The sequence below is a fragment of the Myotis yumanensis genome, unplaced genomic scaffold (assembly GCF_028538775.1).
Source record: "Myotis yumanensis isolate MYYU_CA2020_CCGP unplaced genomic scaffold, mMyoYum1.0.hap1 SCAF_10, whole genome shotgun sequence".
Lineage (NCBI taxonomy): Eukaryota > Metazoa > Chordata > Mammalia > Chiroptera > Vespertilionidae > Myotis > Myotis yumanensis.
The window spans coordinates 24,071,077-24,098,266 of NW_027223761.1; the positions used below are offsets into that span (position 1 = coordinate 24,071,077).

At 37.5% G+C, this 27,190-nt stretch overlaps 1 protein-coding gene across 1 annotated transcript in view; it reads left to right on the forward strand.

The window, feature by feature from the left end:
- KIF18A (kinesin family member 18A) overlaps positions 1 to 27,190 on the forward strand; it is an 80,450-nt gene that overhangs the window by 15,537 nt on the left and 37,723 nt on the right. The window contains exons 7-13 of the mRNA XM_070426621.1: positions 2,018 to 2,215; positions 4,527 to 4,703; positions 6,354 to 6,428; positions 6,638 to 6,750; positions 12,349 to 12,511; positions 15,463 to 15,627; positions 24,145 to 24,266. Coding sequence (XP_070282722.1) covers positions 2,018 to 2,215; positions 4,527 to 4,703; positions 6,354 to 6,428; positions 6,638 to 6,750; positions 12,349 to 12,511; positions 15,463 to 15,627; positions 24,145 to 24,266 — 1,013 coding nt within the window. The remainder of the gene's footprint in view (positions 1 to 2,017; positions 2,216 to 4,526; positions 4,704 to 6,353; positions 6,429 to 6,637; positions 6,751 to 12,348; positions 12,512 to 15,462; positions 15,628 to 24,144; positions 24,267 to 27,190) is intronic.

The window sequence follows — 27,190 nt, forward strand, 5'->3', positions numbered from 1 at the left end:
TTTCACACATACAAAAAATTTTTTCATCTATGTACTTTCCTACTTCTTAGCTCTTTCTTTACTTTGCAGCTTTGAGAAGATTCTATCCAGAATATTTAGAAATGAGATGATGTAAAACAGAAATATAAATTTTACCTGGTTAAAGATATAGTGGATAAGAAGTATTAGAGTTTTTTCTTTCTTTTTTTTTAAATTGGTGAAAATATTTAATATTTCCAAAGCATAAACTTATATTCAGAGCAAACTTTATAGATCTAGATTTACATAACCAAGGAATTGGGGAGATACTGATTCACTTTGTAAAAGATTTCATCATAGTGACCATCTAAAGTAGTTGCATTTTTTAAGAAAGTGCAATTCAGTTGATTCAGTACTTTTAAGAATTCTAAATGCATAGGTTAGATAGTATTTCTTACAGCTTCTAGTCCTGTTAAAGCCAAATGATTATGTAGCTTTATTATGGACTAGAGGCCTGGTGCGCCAAATTCGTGCACTGGGCGGGGCGGGGGGTCCCCTCAGCCTGGCCTGTGCCCTCTCGAAGTCTGGGACTCCTCAGGAGAGGCTCCTGCCACTGCTGCTGCGCTCGCCAGCCATGAGCCTGGCTTCTGGCTGAACGGCGCCCACCCTGTAGGAGTGCACTGAGCACCAGGGGGCAGTTCTTGCATTGAGTGTCAGACCCCTGGTGGTCAGTGTGCATCATAGCGACTGGTCGTTGTAACGCAATAGTCGCTTAGGTTTTTGTTATATAGACTAGAGGCCTGGTACACAAAATTCGTGCACTGGGGGGTGGGGGGGGGGGGGTGTTGGTGTCCCTCAGCCCAGCCTGCACCCTCTCCAATCTGGGACCCTTCAGGAAATGTCCAACTGCCAATGCCTGCAGGATCGGGCGTATACCAGCAGTCTGACATCCCTCTAACAATCCAGGACCCTGCCTCCCAACTGCTCGCCTACCTGCCTGCCTGATTGCCCCTAACCTCTTCTGCCTGCCAGCCTGATCGCCCCCTAACCACTCCCCTGCTGGCCTGATAGACACCTAACTGCTCCACTGCCGGCCCAGCTGCCCCCAACTACCCTCCCCTGCAGGCCTGGTCGCCCCCACTGCCCTCCCCTGCTGGCCTGTTCACCCCCACTGCCCTCCCCTGCCGGCCATCTTGTGATGACATGGGCACGGCCATCTTGTGCGAGGGTGTGATAGTCAATTTGTATATTACCTCTATTATATTGGATTATGCTATGTAGAACTCATTTTATAAAAATTGTTATAGTTGAAAGAATTCATATCTGAGGCAATCAAGTCATTCAGAAAGTCTCCAATCCCACAAAATTGTATTAATCTTTTATATTCTTGCCACTGACTTTATTTATCAGTAGTCTTGAGAGAAATATTTGTCTGTAACATGGAGTTTTCCAAATGTCTTAGACCCTGTTTTGTAAGAAAATTTAGCAAAAGAGTTTTATAATAGAGAAATATCTTTCCCATATCTTTTATATTTGCCACCAAATTTATATCAGTTAAATGACAAAGTAGCTTAAAATAGTTGAATAAGTTGTACTTTACTCTAATAGACTGTTGAACATGACTAGTATTCTTCAGTATACTATTTTTTAAACTATAATTACACACAACAATTTGGAGAACTGGGGCAAATTTACTCTTTGAATTGGGTCAACATTCAAATTCAGCTTTCCTTTGGGAACAATCCCTGCAGACATGCAAAGCATTCTGACCCCTGCCTTTGATGTTCTCTTAGGAACATTATGTCTAAAGGACTTGTGCCCCACTACCATCTCTGATAATCCCATGATCTGATTCAAGGGTTACCAGATACAATTAGTGTTTGTTTTGACCTTAGTCCAGCCAACACTTATTTGTCCTCTGGACACATTTTATTTTCCAATTTTTCTCAACTTTGGTAGTTACTTCTAGTATTCTTAAATATCAGCCAAAGTAAACTGTACATTTACCTTTTAATTTTGTTAAATCTTCTCATTTTCCCTATTCTGTAATTTCAAAAAGATTTATTTGCGACAACAAGACAAAACTGCAAGTATTGATCAAAATGTCCGAATTGCCAAGATGTCCCTCATTGACCTGGCCGGGTCTGAGAGAGCCAGTGCTACCAGTGCTAAAGGGACCCGGTTCAGAGAAGGTACAAATATTAATCGATCACTTCTAGCTCTTGGGAATGTCATCAATGCTTTAGCAGATACAAAGGTAGGTACTATATGTTTATTTGTTTAAATATTTTGAAATATTGAAGTATGTCTAATTCCTAGAGAGATAACTATTTAATATGATTTTGTTTTAAGCATCTATTATTAATGAAATTTCAAGAGTACATCAATAACTTTTATATACAGAGCAAAGACTTCAGAAGGCCTAGTATATCAAATAAAGCTATGGTTCTGTATTTTTTTAATTTCTAGTTTTATAACCAGAATTTGTTTAATGAAAAGTATTGAATATAAGTTTGATAGTTAATATTTTATGGTGCTTTCTATGGTGCTTCCTCATTACTTATTTTGAACTTGATTTTTAAAATCAGTATGTAATGATCCCTACACAGCAAGCATGATAATTGAATTGGCATGAAGACACAAAACAAATCTTAAAGCAGTGATTCTCAACCTTCCGGCCCTTTAAATACAGTTCCTCATGTTGTGACCCAACCATAAAGTTATTTTTGTTGCTACTTCATAACTGTAATGTTGCTACTGTTATGAATCGTAATGTAAATAACTGATATGCAGGATGGTCTTAGGCGACTCCTGTGAAAGGGTCATTCGACCGCCAAAGGGGTCGCAACCAACGGGTTGAGAACCGCTGTCTTAAAGAAACTAAAACCTGTTCTGGTTAGTATTTTTATATACTGTAAAATTGGGTTAAATATTAAAGAGTGTTGATTTTTCTTAGAGAGGAAGAGGAACTTAAGCTTTAAAATGTAATTAAATTACCTGGGTTAAATAGGTTAGTGTTTAAATGCCTTTAGGGCATTTAAAATATTTTACATCTACTCTATGCCAGAAGTGCTTACTAGAATACAGCATATTTGACAGTTTTTGTATTTGTAAAAAATGACTTTTTTAAAAGTTAAAATACAGTCATTTAATTTAAGTTCAATCAGCCTCAAAAGCTTTAGGAAAATTATGGTGAAGTCTTTAAAATGTTGCCTTTTGATTTAGTATCAAGTATTTTAAAATGATTTGAGGACCCTTTTTAAAATATGTAGTTACTGAAGTCACATGAAGATTGCAAAAAACAAGGTGACTTTTATTTTTGAACTTAAAACTTTAAACATGTAAGCAGACAGCATGGTATAGAGACTGATTTTCTACGTTTAAACTATGGCATTTTTTTTCATACTTCCTTAATTTTTAATATTTGACTCCCATAGTCATTTATAAGTCAGTGTTTAATGAATGTGCTGTACATGAAAAATCATTTCAATTACCAGCAATACACATTCTACAGTTTCAAAAACTGTAGATGGAAAGCACAGTAATACTGGGAGTTGGGAGACCTAGGGCCCATTTCTAGGTCTGAATTACCAGCCATGTGAACTGAAACATGTCATTTTGCTTTTTACTTAGTTCAAATTTTCCTCTTCTGTAATATCAAAGATATCCATTGGATAACATAAGTTTGCTTTTAGCTTAACCTTATAATGCTCTGTTTTTACATAGTAGTTGTACATCTTGTGAAGATTTTATGATAGTCAGAACTGTATCTTTTAAGTAAAAGAAAACTTAGAAAAATGACGTTCTTTTTTTTTATTGATTAAGGTATTACAAATGTGTCCTTAAAAAATGACATTCTTATAACTCTTATGCTTTCAGATAAAGTATCTGTAAAATAGTAATTATAATAGTAATTACCATTTTAGATGGCTAGAGAAAACAGGTCTATGCCACGCAGAATTCTTACTATTCCTCTAGGGCATATATTAATTTTGTATTTTAATTTATTTTAAAAAAATGAATGGAAATTTTTTAAATAGGCATTTTGTTTTTGAATAGGTTTAGATACAGAAAAGTAGCTAAGATAATACAGAAAAATTTTCTTAAATATACTCCACACTCATTTCCCCTTGTTAACATCTCACATTAATAAGGTACACTATTACAACTAATGAACCAACATTGATATTTTATTATCTAAAGTTTATATTCAGATAGATATAAAATCTTTAAATAGGATATTTGTTTTATATATTCATTGCATCCTCCTATATAATAAAATCATAGTGTGCAAAATGTCCCCTCAACCAGGGGGGCAGGGCCCGCAGGGGGAAGGGAGGGAGTACCCAGCAGGCAGCCACTAGGGAACCTACCTCTACTAGTTCCATAAGATTCATTATCAATATTTAGATCCCCATTTATATCATAATTCTGAAAAGTTGGGCGGTTGCTTATATTCTTAAAGTGAAGTGGTAGCAGGTTTGCATTTAAATGTGGGAAATGACATAAGAATTCTTTTTTTGTGTTTTTTTGTTTTGTTTTGTTTTTTGGTGTGTGTGTGTTTTCAGAGAAAGAATCAGCATATTCCTTACAGAAACAGTAAGCTCACTCGCTTGTTAAAGGATTCTCTTGGAGGCAACTGTCAAACTATAATGATAGCTGCTATTAGTCCTTCCTCTATGAGCTACGATGACACATATAACACTCTTAAGTATGCTAACCGTGCAAAGGACATTAAATCTTCTGTAAGTATGTTTAGTCTGCTTTTGTCATGAGTGTATTGGGTGACATTATTTTTATAATTCTAACAAAATATTAATTTAGAGTTGCATTTTTACTAATGAGTTAAGAAATAGTGTTAGAAATATCTTTACAGTTAGGGTGAATTGGACATTAAATTAAATAATTAAACCATTAAGCATCTTGATTACATGTATAACAGATAACTATTATTCAGTCTTTTGGCAGCTTAGGCGCTTTAGTGCTTTTTCCCTTTTTTTTAAAATCCTCACCCAAGGATATATTTCTATTGATAATTAGAGAGAGTGGAAGGGACAGAGAGAGACAGAGGGAAAAAAAAAACACACTTTGTGAGAGAGACACATGGATTGGTTGCCTTCAGCATATGCTTCTACCAGAGCTGGGGATCGAGCCTGCAACCGAGATACCTGCCCTTGACTGGAATCAAACCCAGGACCCTTCAGTCTGAGGGCTGACACTCTATCCACTGAGCCAAATCAGCTAGGGCTTTAGTGCCTTTAACCTTTTCCACATCATGGCACATCATTTTTTATGGCACCCAGGAGTAATTGGTCAAGGCTTTAGCATATTGTGACAGCTAAAGATGAACTCTTTTAGCGTAGCACCAACACTTTCTACCTAATATCCTTGGACAAGTTAGCTCATTTCTCTAAGCCTCAGTTATTTCATCTGTAAAATAGTTATATCTGCCTCAGTTTATAAAGTAAATAGCTTTTTAAAAATCATTTATTTTTATGTTTATGATATTGACATAACCAATCTCTAGCTCCAGCAATATAATGATTGATTAGGTCAGTATTTTTGCAAAAAATTTGGGGTAATTAAAAAATATGTAAGTCGAACATAATGTATGTTTAAAATCACAGAATCTCAGGGTTTGAAGAGACCTAGAGTTAAACTAGTGTGATATCTTCTCTGCCTGCTTAACCTTCTGCTACTCTTATTTAATGAACATGAACATGTTATTGTCTTCCTTTGAGAAATGTTCAGATACTACTTATATAATTAGTTGCTAAAAGCTGTAGAATATGGGTTTACAAAGGTTTTGTATACATTTTTCATATAATCCTTACACTAACCCATTATGGAAGGCATTTTTAGTTCTACAGTGGAGGAATCCCATGCTCAGAGTTGTAAGTACTAAATTCCACATCATTTAGCTGAGAGGTGAGCAGGGCCTCAAAATTAAGTATTTGGACTTCTATGTTTAATGTCTCTCCACTATTCCATAGCTGCCAAGGGCCCATACTTTTATATAAAGGATAAAATGTAATAACTCATTACACCTAGTTGAACTTACAACTGTCTCAGTCTTAAAATTATCTCTGAATTTCTTAGAAGTCAGAGGAAAAAGAAAATGGGTAATTTTTATCATATTGAGAATGAATGCTTCATAAGTTCTTAAAAATATCTTTTTTCACATAGTAAGGCAATCTCTTTATCATTTCATTTACATTATTAATGTGGTCAGCATATCCTCTTGTCATGATTTTAAACGTGAGCATAATTGATCACGTGCATGCCACAAGTTCTGAATTGATAGAATTGAATTAATGAGCATATAATGCCATTTTGTTTGTATATAAAGATGATGATTATCTTTATATTTACTCATAATTTCTATATTTTAACAGTTGAAGAGCAATGTTCTGCACCTTGACAATCATATAACTCAGTATGTGAAGATCTGTAATGAGCAGAAGAAAGAGGTATGTCTACTTTTTACATATACTAATCTTCCTCACTTCCTCACTCATGGGATTTTACAATATTAATTGTCTGAAAATTTGAGATGTTTTCTATTACATATGAAATCTGGCTTTTTCAATTATTTTTCATGGCTAAAATTTTTCTGTGGCCATGTATAATAGAAACAGATAATTTATTTTGTATTTTAACTAGTGTTTCTCTCTACTAGATTTTAATGTTAAAAGAAAAACTAAAAGCCTATGAAGAACAGAAGGCCATGACTGAGGAAAATAACCAAGCACAGTTAATGATTTCAAACCCTCAAAAAAAAGAAATTGAAAGGTAAAATTGATAATCAAGATTTCATTTTGATGTTTTTATTATTTTGAAATTTTGTCAAATATGTTGTTATTGTTTGTTGTATAAGTATGTTTATATACTCAACTGAATTCAGATTGGTGTTTATATTTTACACTTTGGAGATCCATTATTTTAGTTGTGATTATATAGATCAGCGGTTCTCAACCTGTGGGTCGGACCCCTTTGGCGGTCGAATGACCCTTTCACAGGGGTCACCTAAGACCATCCTGCATATCAGATATTTACATTACAATTCATAACAGTAGCAACATTACAGTTATGGAGTAGCAATGAAAATAATTTTATGGTTGGGTCACAACGTGAGGAACTGTATTTAAAGGGCCAGAAGGTTGAGAACCACTGATATAGATAGTAAGGAGAACCAGGACTTAGGTATAATATCTTCAGAGAAGGTAAAGCCAATGATATCACTTATGAAATTAGTTTTTAGTGCATTTCTTATTTTTCTTCTCAGTTGTTTTAGTCTATTCAAGCTGCTGTAACAGAATACCACAGACTGGGTGGCTTATAACAACAACTATATATATATACTAGAGGCCCAGTGCACAAAAATTTGTGCACTTGGTGTGTGTGGGGGGGAGTGGGTCCCTCAGCCCAGCCTGTGCCCTCTCACAGTCTGGGACCCCTCCGGGGATGACTACCTGCTGGCTTAGGCCCGTCTCCCGGGGGGGGGGGATTGAGCCTAAGCTGGCAATCAGACATCCCTCTGGCAGCCCGGGAGCCCTCAGGGGGTTGTCCACTTGCCAGTAGGGAGCAGGCCTAAGCTGCACTCTGACATCCTTAGCGCTGCTAAGGAGGCAGGAGAGGCTCCCACCACCACCACTGTACTGGCAGCCGTCAGCCTGGCTCGTGGCTGAGCAGAGCTCACCCTGTGGGAGCGCACTGACCACCAGGGGGCAGCTCCTGCATTGAGCATCTGCCCCCTGGTGGTCAGTGTGTATCATAGTGACCAGTCATTCCCAGTTGTTCTGCTTTTAGGGTCAATTTGCATATTACCCTTTTATTACATAGGATAGAGGCCTGGTGCAAAGGTGGGGGCTGGCTAGTTTGCCCTGAAGGGTGTCCCGGATTAGGGTGGGGGGTCCCGCTGGGGTGCCTGGCCAGCCTGGGTGAGGGGCTGATGGCTGTTTGCAGGCTGGTCACACCCCCTTCAGGGTGGGTGTCCCCGGCCAGCCTGGGTGAGGGGCTGATGGCTGTTTTCAGGCTGGCCACACCCCCTTTAGGCTAGAGCGTCCCCACTGGGGTGCCTGGCCAGTCTGGGTGAGGGGCTGAGGGCCTTTTTCAGGCTGACTAAGCCCCCCAGCGACGGAAGCTCCCAGCCTCTTCTTTTTTTCTGTTTTTTTTTTGTTTGTTTTTATTTTTTTTTTATTCTGGGATTTATTTACCTTCTATAATTGAAACTTTGTTGTCTTCAGTGAAGCTCAGAGCCGGCTGGAAAGCTTGGCTTTTTCCATCACTGGAGCAACCAAACCTCCTGCTTGCTCCAGCTCCGTGGCTGCCAGCCGCCATCTTGGTTGGGTTAATTTGCATATAGTCACTCTGTTTGGCTGGTGGGCATGGTGTAAGGTGTAGTGAAGGTATGGTCAATTTGCATGTTTGTCTTTTATTACATTAGCTATTTGAAGGCTGGAAGTCCAAGATCATGGTATCAGCGTAGTTTGGTGCTGGCCTTGTTACAGGTTGTAGACTTCTTGAATCCTCATATGGCCAAAGGAGAGAGAGGCCTCCCTGTAGTCTCTTTTATAAGGGCACTAATCCCATCTGTAGGCTCTCAGTCCTCATGACCTAATTACATCCCAAGGACCTCCACCTCCTTGAGTGCTGGATTTCAACATGAATTTCAGGGAACACATTCAGGTGATTGCATCTGGCATTATCATTATTTGTATAGCTTCTGTAAATTATATCTACCTTTTCTTGGCTATATATAACTCATAATCACTTAATGAGTTTACGTTGCTAATTATTTGAAAGAACTTCTTTCAATGATATAAGTCAATAGAGAACTTTGATAGGTTCTCACTAAGCTTCCTAGCAGGTATATTTAAAAGAAATGAGAGCTGTTAATAATGCAGTACTCAAAAGTACTTTCCCCTAAGCAATCAACACAAATTGTCTAGATGGTTCAAAGGCTATGCATCTTGAATAACTCTAAGAAGATTAAACAAGTTTGGAAATTAGTACTTAAGAAATCTAGAAGATTTTCAAAGTATATCTGCGTATTGAAGGTTCTGAGAGGCCCTGTAGTAATAGAATCTGTTAACTTTGGTTAAAATTCAGTAAAGTTAAACTTATTTGACATTGCCCAGAGCCAATTTTACCTTATCATTAGTATGAGAAGCCAATCACAACTTAAACCATTGGTTATTCACACTATTTTGGAACACTAGAGTATATAGAACAAGGGTGGGCAAACTTTTTGACTCGAGGGCCACAATGGGTTCTTAAACTGGACCAGAGGGCCGGAACAAAAGCATGGATGGAGTGTTTGTGTGAACTAATATAAATTCAAAGTAAACATCATTACATAAAAGGGTATGGTCTTTTTTTTTTTTTTTTTTTTTTTTTTTTTAGTTTTATTCATTTCAAACGGGCTGGATCCAGCCCACGGGCTGTAGTTTGCCCACGGCTGATATAGAAGGTGTCTTGATGTACATAAGAAAAACTAGTCAACAATGACCTCAACTTAATTTCAGTTACAACACCTTTTTAAAATTTGATTTGCATCTTAATTTACATAAAATATCCTTGATTTGAAAAAAATGTATATTATTTTCTGCCTCAATTAACCCCAGATGTTAAGATAACTACTTCTACTAATAATAAATAACATTATTTTTGTAGATGGCTATAATTTTTAATGAATTTTAGGGCTGTATTAATTTTAGCTGATCATTACAACAACCCTTTCAAATTTGAAGCGGCATATTGTCTCATTGATAGATAAGAGTAAGAACTATAAAAAATCATCTCTTTCAGATCTTTAGTTTTTTTGCTCCCACATTGTGCTGTTTCACAAATATAAGAATTAAAGTTACTTCTATCAATGAAATGAATCAGTTTTTCATATAGCAAAAAGTTAGACTATATATTATTATAGTATCAGAGCTCTGTTTATACAAGATATTTTCTAAAGTGTTTAAATTATGTTCTGTTAATGCAGATAACCTATTGTAAAAATAATTGTTATATTTTATTAGTCTTATGAAACTTTTGTTATATCACATCAATTTTATAATATCTTTTAAAAAATAACAAATAAAAGTGATTTCTCATTTATTCATTCTTATCAAAAAAAGCTTTTAACTGATATATTAATAGTATTTTCCTTATTATTTTATTTATGAAATGTATGATTGGTCCTCATGCAACTAGTTATCTCTTTATTGATATCTTGAAAATTAAGTCACCAACTGCTCAGATTTGTGGTCATTGCTTGCATGTAATTGCTCAACCCTACTTAACCATATCTGGTTATCAATTAACACCTTACAAATAGTAGACTTCTAGATCTGATGGCTTTCAATTGTTGAACCTCTCCTTCTGATAAAATTATTTGGGAGGGAGATGGTCTGAACTATGAAATAAGCAATTATTTGGATATTTTTCACATTTTAACTTACTTTACCAACAATAAAAACTTAGGGTTTTAAGTCATGGAACATGTTAAATAATTTACTTATTTTATAAAGATGGTAATCATAGAATGATATATCTCATAGCCTTTGTCATTTTCCCTTAAAAGTAACTATCTCCTGAAATAAATGTGTGAGGTAACTTTCATCATATCAATCACACTGTTACATAAAACATTTTTAATGTCATGAATTTGCAAAGTGTCTGTTTAAAAAAAGTTAACGTGTTTATGAAGTTTAAATAGATAAAGGGAAGAATATGCAGTATTTGATATCTGTCAAAGCTATTTGAAAGATAATATTCAAGAAGGAAATGCAGTTGTTCTTTATACAGAATAATTATAAAACTTGTGACTATATCAAGAAAATTGTGTAAGAATTTAATATTCCTCATATATCATGCAACTAGTTATCTCTTTATTGATGTCTTGAAAATTAAGTTATTAACAAAGTTAATTAAGTTAAAGATTTTTGTTTTCTAGTTACTTGAATGTATTAAATGACTACAAAATAGATATTTGTCAATCCTTTAATATTCTTTCTGTTTTAAAATGGTAGTTGTTTGTTGGGGTTTTTTTTTTAAGGAGCTCTCTAGCATCCTTTGATTCTAATTACCTTCCTCTCATCCTAATCACTAAACACCACTAATTGAAATAAGTCTGCACCCCAAATTGACAAATATTTAACTCTGTCCTTGAGTAAAATGTTAAAGAAAAACTAAAAAAATTATCTTTGGCTTTAACCTAAAGATAACATCAATTCATTTACTGGCATTAGTGTTGTTGTAATATAATACAGTGAAATTGCAATGTCCGTATATACTTTCTATGAAATATTTATCAGTTGGACAAAACTACAGTAAAGTCGATATATTGTGTTTTATATTCATTCCCAATAGAGTTTCATTAGGAACTACTGACGTAAATTGGCGGTGTTTTTACCACAGATCTTTACAAATATATCTAAAATTTGGTCAAAGAACATTTATTTTTAAGTGCATATATTTTGTTACAGTTTTAAAGGCTTCACAGTTCATTTTTCTTTGAGAGCTTTGCCTATATGTGAATATTTATACTGCTTATACTGCTGCTGTAGCTAAGAACTGATCTATGACTTAAAAGTGGGAATGTTTTTATAAAATTACGATATTGCTGTTACACATGTTCTGTTGACCCAGAGGACACTGGATTGCAGGGTCATTGTTGGACTTTCAGAGGAGTGTTTCAGCTTGAGGTCTTTATGCATTTGGTGGAGATATAAGTCAAATTTCCCAACTTTGATTCTCTAAATCTGTATTTCCCTTTTGAGGAAACACACTACAGTGGCTTTTCTGGTTTACCACATTATAAACTTGTATGTTTTGGGTCATGGCCAGTATCACTGACTCATAGCCAGGCTGTAGGGGGTCCCTGACCTTATGGTTTGTTTTCACTCTAACAAGTTCTGAAGCAAAAAACTGGCCATCTCACTTTCCCTAGGAAGCAATGAGGCACCATACGATTACACCACCCACTGCTTATTTCTACACAGTGAGCCAAAACTACAACAACACGCTAACTACTGTGTTGCTTTGAGGGCCTTGTGAATTGGGATAGTACAGGTCCAGATTATCACCTATTTTCTATAAATAAATATTTTATTTTTGCTAAGCAAAATGCAGTTTAATAACAGAGGCATTATAATACTTACATCTTTAATAACATGATTTTTCTTGAAGGAGAGAAGTCCAGTATAGTAAAAATAGTTAATAACCTTTTCCAAATATTTTTGTAACTTAAGAAACAGTCACTTGAACCAATTTGCCGTTTATCATTGAGTCTTATTCTGAGTGATAAGGAAAAACAAATCATTAAGTAAACGCTATCATATATCACAAAATTAGTGACCTTTTCATGTGTGGTTTTTTTTTGTTTTTTTTTTGTAGATATCAAGAAATACTGAAATGCTTGTTCCAGAATCGAGAAGAAATTAGGAAAGAATATCTGAAGTTAGAAATGTTACTTAAAGAAAATGAACTTAAGTCTTTCTATCAACAACAGTGCCATAAACAGATAGAAATGATGTGTTCTGAAGACAAAGTAGAAAAGGTATTTAACAACTTTTAAATTAAATATTAGAAAATGTAAACCATGGGAACTTGCAGTTCTAGAAATTTGAAAGTCAGTGTTACGTAATCACCCATTCTTGACAGCCACCTGGCAGTTCTGGAGGAAATGTAGTAAGCGTTGTTATAAAGGCATAGCTTATTGTACAAGAACGAACATCAGTGGCAGCTTACATCTGTGAGGGTTGTTGAAATGCCTAAGATGAATGAAGTTAACACACTCAAGGAGAGTTGAGTACTAAAGGTGGGGCAGGGGGAATAGTCTACGCCAGATGCAGGCAACTTAGACCAATGACAAATTTTTCCCCAGGGAAAAATATTTTATCACTGACATTATTAGAATTTCCATAGCATGGTATTATGAAAAGCAGACCAACTTTGAGTTGGTTTTTTTTTTAAAAAAAAAAATATGTTTTATTGATTTTTACAGAGAGGAAGGGAGAGGGATAGAGAGTTAGAAACATCGATGAGAGAGAAACATCAATCAGCTGCCTCCAGCACACCCCCCACTGGGGATGTGCCCGCAACCAAGGTACATGCCCTTGATCGGAATCGAACCTGGGACCCTTCAGTCCGTAGGCCGACGCTCTATCCACTGAGCCAAACAGGTCAGGGCGAGTTGGTTTTATTTAGTGCAGTAGTACACTGCCCTCCCTTTCAAAGCACACAAAACACTCTTACTTCCTTGCCTTAGATGTACACCACTGTTTAGGTAATGGACCCAAGAGAGGCAGGGGGTTAGAAATGACAGCCACCACATAAAGCTGGGAACCTCAGAGGCCTGCATCCTTCATATTGGGAGTGCATCAGGAAAAAAATCTTACCAACTAGCACAGGAAGACAAGGCGACAAGCCCAAGTGATAAGGAAAAACAAACCATTGGAAGACTTTCGTTATAGACATACTTTTCACAGGATTTGAGATTTGAATTCTTACAATATTGTGTGTTATTTAGCAAATTTCTAAGATGAGAAGTTAACATAGAAAATGGTATCAGACCAGTGATAATCTATGGGCACCTGGGCAGAAGTAATGCAAAATGAACCTAGTAAAATACCTTCAACTTAAACCACCAATGAGAATTTACTATCCAAAATTCAAAAAATGTGGTGGAACAGTTCAGCATAAACAAATCAACAGCTTTGAAATATGATATAATACTCAAAACTTTAGCTAATAGAACAATCTAATAAAAAGTATAAAAATGAATAAAGTCATAAAAATGAATGAATAAATGAATCAAAGATAAAAGAATATCTATATCTGAGAAAAAAAACAAATGAAGTATCCAGAAATTAAAGTTTAGTTAATAAATTTAAAATTTCGCTTTATAGATACAATACTAGGCAATGTTTTAAGTACTTTATGTATATTAAATCATTCAGTTCTATGAAATATATACTATTAGTCTCATAATTAAGGTGAGGAAACGAGGCACATATAATTCATTTTGCCCAAGGTCACGGAGCTCATAGGTGTCAAAAAGCTGTGATCTGAACTCAAGAAAGCTGATTCCGGAGCCTATGCTCTTATCTCTATGCTTTTTGCATCTTAGATATAGCTAAAGAGAGAATTAAGGAACTGGGAAGTCTGAGAAAGTCAGAGAATAAAAGGATGGGAAATGTGAATAAATGGATAGACTCAAAATTCATGCATTTATCTAACAGGAGATGTATTAGTACAAAAGGTGAAACTATAATATGCACAGTTTAAGGCTCAGCATGTTTTAGGACTAGTAAGATGTAAACTCAAGAAGCATGAGTTCTAAGCATCCTATATAATGAAAGGCTAATATGCAAATTGTCCCCTTGACTGGGAGTTCAACCAGAATTTCGACCAGAGGGCGGGGGAGCAGGCATGAATTCGTGCACTTGGCCTCTAGTGATAAAAATAAAATGGTATTCATGGACATGTGCAGAGCCAGGTCACCAAAGAGTGGAAAAATAAACATTTTGAAAATACTGGATAACTTTTTTTTGCCTCAGTTTTGGTATTCATTGAGGATCAGGTTAATTTTATTTTTTATGTATTTATGTAATTTAATTAAGTGGGTATTGCACAAGATACATTCATATATTATTTATTAAAAAGCTTTCTCTTATTACTTCCAAGTTCTCTTAGACCACCACCTCAGATGTGTTTTCATGTAGTTTTCTACTTCCAAAATCAGCTTCAGGTGCATATATTAATTCATGGGGATCTGTTTTCTTGGGTCCAGCCATCATAATCGATGTTTATCAAGTTCAGTGTCTTTTTGGAAAATAGCCCAGACAGGTCAAGCTGCTCTAGCCCACAGTTCTATGAAAGTGTGTAAGACCCTTGGGGTAAGAAACCAAAAGGCCAGTTTTGATCTCAGTTCAGGCCTAGGTTAAAACACAGAAAATATTTGGAATATCCATTATGCATCAAGCAAGATCAGATATTTATGACCATTCTGATATAAGCTCTATTTTCAGTTATTTGCACCAGCCAACCTAAAGGCCTTATAGGTAAAATCATAGCAGTAAAACTCTATCTCTTCACATCTTTCAAATTGGAGTGAGGACAAGAATAGGACATGTATCTATTTTAATTTTTAGTAAGAAAATCATGGGACTTATCAGTGTATGGAATTTTCAAATGAAACATTTAAAGAAATGTATTTTAACACACTCATACACGAAAGTTATTTATAGTCTTCAATTTGGCCATTCTGTTTCTGAAAGCCATAAACTCTCAACATGTAATTTTATAAAATGACTCACAGCTCAGTTTTTATTTTCCTGCAAGCAGTAGTATTGTGAGATTTCAGAGAAGAAATAGCTTTAAGTACGAAAGTATAGCCTCACTTAATAGACTGCAGTAGCACACTTATGAGAAAATATACTATTTTACTAATATCACATGCATCAGTTATCCTAAGAATTAAATTGACTTAAATGCATTGTTTTTCAGGCCACTTGCAAACGAGATCATAGACTTGCAATGTTAAAAACTCGTCGCTGCTACTTACAGAAGAAAAGGGAAGAAGAATTGAAGCAATTTGATGAGAATACTAATTGGCTCCATCGTGTCGAAACCGAAATGAGACTCTTAGGTCAAAATGGTGATATTCCAAAGGTACAGACGTGTATACAGGCATACCTCATTTTGTGAGTTCATTTTCAAACCACTGCAATTAAGCAAATATCGCAATAAAGCAAGTAACAAATTTTTCCCAGTGCATATAAATATTATGTTGATAGTATATTGTAGTCCTTGTATGCAATAGCATAATATATAATAAAATGTTTATGCCTTAATTTAAAGGTATTACTAAAAAAAAATGCTAACCCTCATCTGAGCCCTCATTGAGTCAAAATTTTTTTGCTGGTGGAGAGTATTGCCTCAATGTTGATGAAAGCACAGTATCTCCAGAGCACAATAAAACAAAGTGTGCCTGTATATTCAGATTTATTTTGTAAGAACTGAGCTCTTTGACTTATTGTCTTTGTTCTTGAGTGGATATTTTTTGTAAGAAAACTATTGCTCCATTTCTCTGAGATTTAATTGACTAATTTTACGTTTTTAACTGAGCATATCAACTGCATCACTAATTGCCTACTAGATTCGCCTTTACTTTCAGAAGAGTAAAGTTACTTTTAAATGTTATTCTGTTTTGTTGTTAATCCTCACCTGGGGATATTATTCCATTGATTTTTAGAGAGTGGATGGGAGGGAGGGAGCGAGGGGAAGAGAGAGAGAGAGAGAGAAACATCGATGTGAGAGAGACATATCAACTCTTGCCTCCCTCACGTGCCTTAACCAGAGCCCAGGATTGAACCTGCAACCAAAGTACGTGCCCTTGACTAGGGATTGAACCCGTGACCCTTTGGTCAGTGGGCCAGTGCTCTAACCACTGAACAACTGGCCAGGGCCAATGGACCTGATTTTGAATCAAATAACTAATACTTTAAAAGAACTTCTTTACACTTTTTTTTTTTTCTTTATCCTCACCTAAGGATATGTTTATTGATTTTAGAGAGAGGGAGAATGGGGTTGGGGTGGAGAGAGAGAGAGAAACATTGATTGGTTGCCTCACATACATGCCCCAACCAGGATCAAACCTGCAACCTTTTGGTGTATGGGTCAACTCTCCAGCTGATTCACTTGGCCAGGACCTTTACACTTTTTTTAAAGGAGTAGCAACTTTACTTTGATGTTGCTCTTCTGAAATTTTGTACTATGTATCAGCTAATTTTGGTATTGAATTCTAGAATCTTTTAATTTCAAGAAAAGCAGTAGTCTGAAAATGTAACTTTTGAAATTCCAAGCTAGTCTTGAGGCATCTAAAACTGTAGAGGCTCATCATAAAATGTAACAGTCTCCATCAGCTACCCAAGCCATGTTCTGGATAAAAAGTTTCAGAGAAAACAGCTGATATGTCTAGCCAAAGGAGTGTTTCTCATTCAGTGTACAAGCACTGATTCTCTGGGAAAGTTAACAGATGTTGAATGTTTATCATAGCTTTTGGTTTGTTTTACTTATTTATAATGAGTTTTATTTATTTGCTAAAGACCATGTGTATCTAAAGCAGTCTTAATCACAAGACAATCATTGTCTAAATGACATGAAATTATCAGTATTTTTGTTAGAATTAAAATTTTTTTACCTTATTTTACAATAACTACTAGATTCTTAGTTTTCTTTATTACTATTACTTATGATCATGATGTTCTAATAGAATATTTAGCTCTTCGAGTGAGCAAAAGCTTTTTCATGAAGAGCTAAAAAATTTTGTGCGTATAGTAAAATGTAACAAAATTTATCATTTTAATCATTTTTTGGTGTATGGTTCAAGTAGCATTAGTACATTCATTAAAACATTAATATATATATAGTTTTTAAGTGTTATTACTGGAGTATTTTCATCACAATAGCCTTACCTAATTTATATTATACTCGTAACTAGAGGCCGGGTGCATGAAATTCGTGCATGGGTGTATGTGTGTGTGTGTGTGTGTGTGTGTGTGTGTGTCTCAGCCAAGCCTGCACCCTCTCCAATCTGAGACCCCTCAGGGGATGTCCGACTACCTGTTTAGTCCCGATCCCGGACAGTCAGACATACCTCTCACAATCCAAGACTGCTGGCTCCCAAACACTCGCCTGCCTGCCTGATTGCACCTAACCACTTCTGCCTGCCAGCCTGATCACCCCCTAACCACTCCCCTGCAAACCAGATTGATGCCTAACTGCTCCCCTGCCGGCCCAGTTGCCCCTAACTGCTCTCCCCTGCAGTCCTGGTCACCCCTAACTGCCCTCCCCTGCAGGCCTGGTCATCCCTAACTGCTCTCCCCTGCAGGCCTGTGTCCCCCGCAACTGCCCTCCCCTTCAGATCTGAGTCCCCCACAACTGCCCTCCCTTGCTGGCCTGGTCCCACTCAACTGCCCTCCCCTACAGGCCATCTTGTGGCCACATGGGGGCGGCCATGTTGTGTGTTGGAATGATGGTCAATTTGCATACTGGTTGTGACTAATTAGCATATCTGGTCATGACTGATTAGCATACCTGGGCTGATTAGCATATCCCTCTCTTATTATATAGGATATGTTTGCCTTTATAATCAAAATTGTAATTTATGACTCAGGAAACTACTTAAGAACTTATTTAGTATTAAAAAAGGGAAAATATTGTAGAAATTACCTAGTTTGCCTTTGCTTTCCCATATTTACTAGTATCATAAACTCCCAATTTAAAAAATGATAGGGTATTCTTTCTGGCATTATTATTACTAATTTGTTTTTGCCTTTTGTTCTACTTAGTAGCACTTTTATTTTTTTTTATTTTTTATTTTTTTAATTAAATCTTTATTGTTCAGATTATTACATTAGTTACTCTTTTTTCCCACCATAACTCCCCTCCACCCAGTTCCAACCCCACCCTCTGCCCTCACTCCCCACCCACTGTCCTCATCCATAGGTGCACGATTGTTGTCTAATCTCTTCACTCACCCCCACACCCCTTTCTCCCCCCCCCCCCCCCCCCCAAGAATAGTCAGTCCATTCCCTTTCTATGTCCCTGATTCTATTACAATCACCAGTTCATCAGATTATTTATTCACTTGATTTTTAGATTCACTTGTTGATAGATGTGTATTTGTTGTTCATAATTTGTATCTTTACCTTTTTCTTCTTCTTCCTCTTCTTACAGGATACCTTTCAGCATTTCATATAATACTGGTTTGGTGGTGATGAACTCCTTTAGCTTTTTCTTATCTGTGAAGCTCTTTATCTGGCCTTCACTTCTGAATGATAGCTTTGCTGGATAAAGTAGTCTTGGTTGTAGGTTCTTGGTATTCATCACTTTGAATATTTCTTGCCATTCCCTTCTGGCCTGCAAAGTTTCTGTTGAGAAATCAGCTGACAGTCGTATGGGTACTCCCTTGTAGGTAACTGATTTTCTTTCTCTTGCTGCTTTTAGGATTCTCTCTTTGTCTTTTGCTCTTGGCATTTTAATTATGATGTGTCTTGGTGTGGTCCTCTTTGGATTCCTTTTGTTTGGGGTTCTCTGCGCTTCCTGGACTTGGAAGTCTATTCCTTTCACCAGGTAGGGGAAGTTTTCTGTCATTATTTCTTCAAATAGGTTTTCAATATCTTGCTCTCTCTCATCTTCTGGCACCCCTATAATTCGGATGTTGCTACACTTGAAGCTGTCCCAGAGGGTCCTTATACTATCTTCATATTTTCGGATTCTTTTTTCATTTTGCTTTTCCGGTTGGGTGTTTTTTGCTTCTTCGTATTTCAAATCTTTGACTTGATCCTTGCGACCCTCTGGTCTGCTGTTGGGAGTCTGTATAATATTCTTTATTTCAGTCAGTGTATGCTTAATTTCTAGTTGTCCTTTATCACAACATCGAGGGTCTCATTAGATTTCTTGAGGATCTCACTACATTTATCGGCGGTCTTACCAGTCTTTTCGAGGGCTTCTAAACAGTTCTTTAAAGACCTTAAAAGTGTGGTTTTGAACTCTATATCCAACAGTTTGCTTTCCTCCAATTCTGTCGTTTGTGTCCTGTTTCTTTGTCTCGGCATTTTTTTATGCTTCGCTGTGTCAATAGAGTGCCTTTCTGTGCTAAGTGTCCCAATTACCTAAGGTAGACACTCTTGGTGCACCCCCTTGTGGGCTTTGTGCACAGTCTTGTTGTGGTTAAGCCTTGATTGTTGTAATTATCACTGTGAGGAATTGACCTCCAGGTCAATTGGCTGTGAGAATCAGCTGTGTCTGCGGTGGGAGAACTTCTGTGCTGGAGACACCCCTCTGGGGCTAGACTTGCTTCGATGGGGCTTTGGTGCTCACTGAGTCTGCCTCCTGAGTGTGTCTTTTATGGTTCCACGGAGCTTAAAGCTGGATGGTCCCACTCTGACCTCTGGGCTTCCTGGCTCCTGGATCTCTAGGGAGGTGCTAATCTAGCCTTTGCCTGAGGCTATCCAGCAAAAGCCTCCCTGCAGGGCTTGGGCGGGGCAGGTCCCACGGGATCAACAGGGCGGGGTTAGAAATTATGGCTGTTCTCAGTCTTGCCCTCAGAGGCTCTGCTTCTCAGTGTCCCAGTAGTCGCTGCAAGCCCCACGGAGAGAAAGCTGCCCTAGGGTTCTGAACGATGCCAGACAGTCCTGCTTCTCCCGTATGAGTCTGGGTCCTTAGAGACTCGCCCAGAACTGGAGCTCAGAGCCTGAGACTCCCTCCCGATTGAAAACAACCGCGCCCTCAGCCTCCAGCCCGCTCCACATGCACTCCGAACCTTAGTATTTTACTTCAGCACTGCGCCTCCTCTGAGCCTCGGTATGCTTTTCTCTTTCCTCCTAGTTGTAGAACATCCACTCAGCCAGCTTTCCTGTGGTTCTGGATGATGTCCGTTCCGTCTTTTAGTTGTATTTTTGAAGTGGTTGTTCGAGGCAGCAAACTCCCGTGTTTACCTATGCCGCCATCTTGGTTTTCTACTTAGTAGCACTTTTAAAGTTAAAAGTTAGTTAGATTTATTTTCAGTAAATTTAAATTTTTTAATATAGTCAAATAGAATTTCAGTAGCAATCTTTTATACTCTCTTAAGAAGAACTTTCGCCCACCTGAATATGAACCTGGATCTGATTTTTTTTTTAGTACTTGTGTTTTGATGCATGATTATAATTTTGAAAAATTAAACTGTTTTGATTCTTGCCACCCTAATTCCACTCTCAGTTCTTTATCCTATGGCTATTTTCACAGCTAAAGTATCTATTTATAAGCTATTATTTCCTACTAGAGGCCCGGTGCACAAAAATTTGTGCACTCAGGGGGGTCCCTCAGCCCGGCCTGTGCCCTCTCGCAGTCTGGGACCCCTCTGGGATGACCACCTGCTGGCTTAGGCCTGCTCCCTGGGGGGGATTGGGCCTAAGCTGGCAATCAGACATCCCTCTGGCAGCCCGGGAGCCCTCGGGGGATGTCCACTTGCCAGCAGGGAGCAGGCCTAAGCTGTAGTCAGACATCCTTAGCGCTGCTGAGGAGGCGGGGGAGGCTCCCACCACCACCGCTGTACTGGCAGCCGTCAGCGTGGCTCGTGACTGAGCAGAACTCACCCTGTGGGAGCACACTGACCACCAGGGGACAGCTCCTGCATTGAGCATCTGCCCCCTGTTGGTCAGTGTGTGTCCTAGTGACCAGTCATTCCCAGTCGTTCTGCTGTTAGGGTCAATTTGCATATTACCTTTTTATTATATAGGAGTGCTTGGCCAGGCTGGGTGAGGGGCTAATGGCTGTTTGCAGGCTGGCCACAGCCCCTTCAGGGTGGGGGTCCCCCCTGGGGTGCCTGGCCAGCCTGGGTGAGGGCCTGATGGCTGTTTGCAGGCTGGCCACAGCCCCTTCAGGGTGGGGGTCCTGCTGGGGTGCCTGGCCAGTCTGGGTGAGGGGCAGAGGGCCGTTTTCAGGCTGGCTATGCCCCCCAGTGGGTACCCTTACCCCATGAGGGTGTGGCCAGCCTGGGTGAGGGGTTAATGGCTGTTTGCAGGCTGGCCACGGCCCCCAGTCAACCCAGCTCCCAGTGGAGGCTGGCTGGAAGCAGGTATCTGGCATTTATTTATCTTCTTTAATTGAAACTTTGTTTCCATGAGCAGAGGCCACAGCCAGCTCAGGCCAGGCAGGAAGCTTGGCTTCCTCCATTGCCCGGGCAACCAAGCCTCCTGCTTGCTCCAGCTCCCTGGCTGCCGACCGCCATCTTGGTTGGGTTAATTTGCTTATAGTTGCTCTGATTGGCTGGTTGGTGTGGCTTAGGGTGTAGCAAAGGTACAGCCAATTAGCATCTTTGTCTTTTATTAGTGTAGATGTAAGAAAACTGAGATATAACTTTGTAAAAGGACTTATCCACAGTCATACAACTCTGGACACAGACCTATTACTATGACTTTCAAATTGGTGCTCTTTTTTCTGTACCCTCTTGCATTATTTACCTCTTTGCTTCTCAAAACTATTTACTTCTCTCTGTTTCCCACTGCTTCTACACTAAATCAGACTCCTGCTTCCACATTTGGTCTTTTCTGCCTTCATTCATATTGCACTGCAATTCATTCTCTCTACTGCAACTGAAATGAGCTTTGTAAAATGTAACTCTGATCATATCACACTGTTCAGTGCTTTTCTCTCTAATATAATCTCTCTATTATGATTTCCTAGGCCTAGCATGACACCTGAATACCTCAACTTTTATACATCACCTCTCATTATATTTTTCACTTCAGCCATTACTAACCTACTTGTAGTTCTTCGAATAGGCAATGCTCTTTTAATCATTAGTGTATATGAAGACAAAAAAAGATTCAAGTTGTAAACTTGGTTTTTCAAAGATGACAGGCTAGCCAAGGCCCATTATTGACTAATATAATTATATAATCAAGGCTTGCCTTTTTAAAAGAAGAGTATTTAAAACAATAAAGGATTAAGATTAACGGGAAGCATTTAAGAGGGGATTTTTTTGTTGTTAACGAGAAAACATGGAGTATTTAGCAAATATGTTTGCACTATCAGGATCATTGAATTTTCTAACTGGAAAACACTAAAAATATCATGTAGCCAAGCTCTTAATCTTAGTCAGATAAATTCATCTCTATAAAGACCTTAATTTTAGCTTAAGGTTGCATTTGTGCTATGGCTGAGCCCATCTCTAAAATCACCAGTACTCTAACCATATCATAACTGACTCCTAAAGAGAGTTTTCTCTAAAATATTGGTTGTCTTTCTTCAAATATAATTGTGAGTCATATAAATAAGCCCCAACTTTAATATATCTAGGACACACTAAATGACATTGTTTTTCTGCCATGGTACCTACTACAGGCATATAAAGTATTTGTTTTAAAGGAAAAGAAAAACAACTTTAAGCTTTTAGAGAATTAATGGTCACTTGCAGATTGGGAGGAATATTGAAAAGCTGAAATGGATTATGGGAGTTGTCCCCAGGAGGATGTCTCCAAGCACAGCTCCTTTACTTTATGGGATTGTTGTCTCAGCCCCTTAATTCTTTTCACTCTGTTGACTAAAATTTTCCCAATTAAAGATTTTAAAAATGCTATTGTATTTTTACCAGTATTTCAATGTAACCACTTAGCTGACATTTTTCATAATGGAGATTCAGTAAGCCTGAGGAAAGATGAGTAGTTTTAGGGGGTAGGTTAGGTAACACCTGGGCCTACACACATGAAGCTTAGGAAAATGGGAAACTACAGAAGAATTTTTCACATTTTTGCTGTAGGATGATGCTTATACCGAGATCCGGCTAAAGCAAGAAATTGTTATGACATGCAACTGTAAACTGGGGCAGTAACACTGAACTAGGTTGACACAGCCCCTCTTCTGGCGCTCAACCTTAAAGTCTAGTATAGACAGAAACAATATGAGCAGTCACTGATCAATGCTATAACAAAGACTATTGGGGATGGAGGGTATCCATCTTTAAATCTCATGCTCAAGAAAAGCCTCCATAAAAAAGAGACATTTAAGCAAAAACTGGTCATAGTCATGTATTTTCAGTCTAATGAACAAGTTGGATAAACTAAGAAACTGTGACCATAATAAAATTGGTTGTGAGTTTCTGACCTGTTTCTGAGGAAACTTGCAATTTATCTTATAAGTTACAGATACCTATACCAGAATGCTTATTTTTCAAAATGTTTCCAAGGATAAAAAAATTAAATCTGTTAGCCCTGGCTGGTGTGGATTAGTTGGGTGGAGAATCATCCCTTACACCAAGGGGTGGTGGGTTCCATTACCGGTCAGGGCATATATGCAGGTTTTGGATTTCATCCTCAGCCCGGGAGGCAGTCAATAGATGTCTCTCTGTCTCACATCGATGTGTCTCTCCTTCCTCTCTTCCTTCCTTCCTTCCTTCCTTCCTTCCTTCCTTCCTTCCTTTTCTCTCTCTCTCTCTCTCTCTCTCTCTCTCTCTCTCTCTCCTTCCTCTTCTTCCTCCTTCCTCCCTCCCACCATTCCTTCCTACCTCTTTCTCTGAAATTAATTTTTAAAAAGCATTTAAAAAATTAACACATCCACATCAATATAAAAATTTTATTAAAATTGATTCAACTTTTACATTGTTAAAGAAATCTGATGTATACTTTACATTGTTTTCCCTAGGAACTCAATAAAGATCTTTATTGTCATCATTTGCACCTCCAGAACAACGATTTGAAAGCACAAATTAAACATGTGATGGATCTAGCTTGTCTTCAGGAACAGCAACATAGGCAGACTGAGGCGTGAGTATATGTATTGACCTATTCTATAGACCTAAGGAACCTGAAACATAGAAGTTCACTTTTCCAAGCTAGAAAACTGAGTTTTATCTGGTACAGGATACATTATTTTTAAGTGTCTGTCAGCATCAGAAAGCATACACAGTTAGGAAGCACTGAGAAAGTATAAAAGATGTGATTCTTCTCCAACTAATTTTTGATAGTTTTGAAAGCATTTTTAATTAATTATTTTATGTAACATATGCCATGTGCTATTGAAAAGGATACCTGTATTGTGAAAAGGAATCTGTCTCTACCTGTCTACTAGCTATCCATTTCCCATTTAGTGGCACTCACTATTAATGCTAACTAAATATTTAAGTAGGCAGTTTTTAAGCATTTTTAACTCTAGAATAATATTGTGCTATCATTAAAATGAAGTTACTAAAAGTGTATATATTTTACATCAAGTATCCAGTTATGTGATAGTACAGTATATCTGACATGCTCTCTCTACTAGCTCACTAGTAACATCATTTGAGTCTATAATAGCATTATAGTAAAAAAGTATAACAATCTTTATTTTTTTTACTTTGGATATGTTGGTTAGGTGTCACTTTCATGCTCTAGAAAAATGAGAAATTAACTTCTCTTAGGGCTTCCTGCTGGAGTTCTAGTTGTTTTCTCAAATAACTGGAAATTAACTTTTTATACTTATGATTTAAGAGAAATCATAGTAAGATAGTTATTTTTAAAAAGAAGAAAAGAGAAAGGAAAAACTTTATGGAGATGTTCTTCTGTGAATACAAGCTCAACCTAATCTCCCCATGCTGTGTATATCTGACTTTAAGCAAACATTAAACACTTATTAACCAACACTTAATCTACCTCCAAGAGCTAGTTATAAAAGAAGCATTAATTAATTTATTTATTACTATGTTTTAATCCTTACTAGACGATATGTTTTTGTTTTTGTTGCAGTGGTTCTCAACCTTCCGGCCCTTTAAATACAGTTCCTCATGTTGTGACCCAACCATAAAATTATTTTCGTTGCTGCTTCATAACTGTAATGTTGCTACTGTTATGGTTCGTAATGTAAATATCTGATATGCAGGATGGTCTTAGGCAACCCCTGTGAAACGGTTGTTCGACCGCCAAAGGGGTCGCAACCCACAGGTTGAGAACCGCTGTTTTAGAGGAAGGAGAGAGAGAGGAAAAACAGAAGCATCAATGGGTTGCTTCCCGCACGTGCCTCAACCAGGTTTCACCCCATAACCTAGGTATGTGCCCTGACCCAGAATCAAACCTGCAACTTTTTGATATATTAAGCCACCCAGCCAGGGCAACACATTAATTTATATTAACCATACTGTATTTGCTATATAAGACAAAGAGATCAGTACACTTAACATAAACTTTTGCCTCAAAATGTACAAAAAGATTTTTAATTCTTACATATTTAAAAGTTAAGTGACCAAAGCATTACAAACCGGCAGAATGTTATAGTAGAAAAAGTTAGAGTTTTGGAATTGGTCTTGAATTCTAGCTTACATTAGCAATATAACCTTGCCTAGATTATTTTTTTAATTTATCTTTATTGTTGAAAGTATTACAGATATTTCCTTTTTTCCCTGTTGACCCTTCCCCATAAGCTTTAGTTTTCTAAGTGTAATAACTCAGACAGGAAGAGACAAACACCATATGGTCTCATATGTAGAATCTTAGAAAAACAAAACAAAATTCAAGCTCATTGATAAAGAGTACAGATTGATGGTTGCCAGAGGCTGAAGGTAGGAGCATGGGCTGAGGATGTGAAGTGAGTCAAAAAGTACAAACTTCTAGGTATGAAATAATGTAATATACAGCGTGACGACTTTAGTTAATATTACTGTATTGCATATTTGAAAGTTACTGAAAGAGATCTTAAAAGTTCTCATCCCAAGGAAAAAATAAATTCGGTAACTACTTGAGGTGATGAATGTTAACTAGACTTATTGTGGTGATCATTTCACAGTATATACATATACAGATAGTCCTCGGGTTACGTCGGACTCAACGTACATCATTTCATGGTTACGCCGCCATCTCCCATTTATTTATAAAAAAAAGGTTCCATCATTTCGACGTATGTACATATGTGCTTTATGTTTTTTATTATTACCACAAGTAAAGGTCAGGAATTGTTATCTTTCTTTAAAATTTTTTTTACTGTTTCACTTCATTACTGCTGTGTATGTGAGTGACGTAGGTGTTTATGTAGGTGTGTTCCGACTTATAGCAAAAATCACATTACGTCATGCTGTAGAAATAGATCTCCGACGTAACCCGAGGACCCACTGCATCAAATAAAAATAATAATAAATGAATGTGTACATAGATATCTATATTATAAAAGGCCTGTGGCCCTAAGGCCATAATGACCAAAGACTGGCGCAGGTGGGCGGGGCTGCGAGCAAGGAGAAGCTTGTGCGGGTGGGCGGGGCCACGCGATTTTGCACGCTGGGCTTATGTATCATATATGTATCATAGGTTGTGGTTCCCTATGACCATCTCTGGGCACCCTGTACTTAGTATTTTCCAAAAACAGACTTCCCAGAAGGAAAGCAATTGTTCAGCATGAGCCCCATTGTTTGTACAAACTGTTTAAGCACAGTGAGACAGTCTTATCAATTCTGAAAATGATGAGAACCCTGTCAAAATCCAATGTTCAAGGTGCCAGCTACAGGCCACCCTTGCTAGCAAGCCTTTCTAAGAATAACAGGTAACTTATCTGCACTGTGCCTAATTGGTATAGGTATTCAATAAATGTTTTTATTGACTTTCCCATAGTTACCAATTGACTTAAATGAAGTACTCCCCCATCCTCACCAAAATGAAAAGTATCACAGACTATTTATTTGTACTACTATCTAAATATTTAAGGCTCCTAAGTAATAAAGTAATTACTT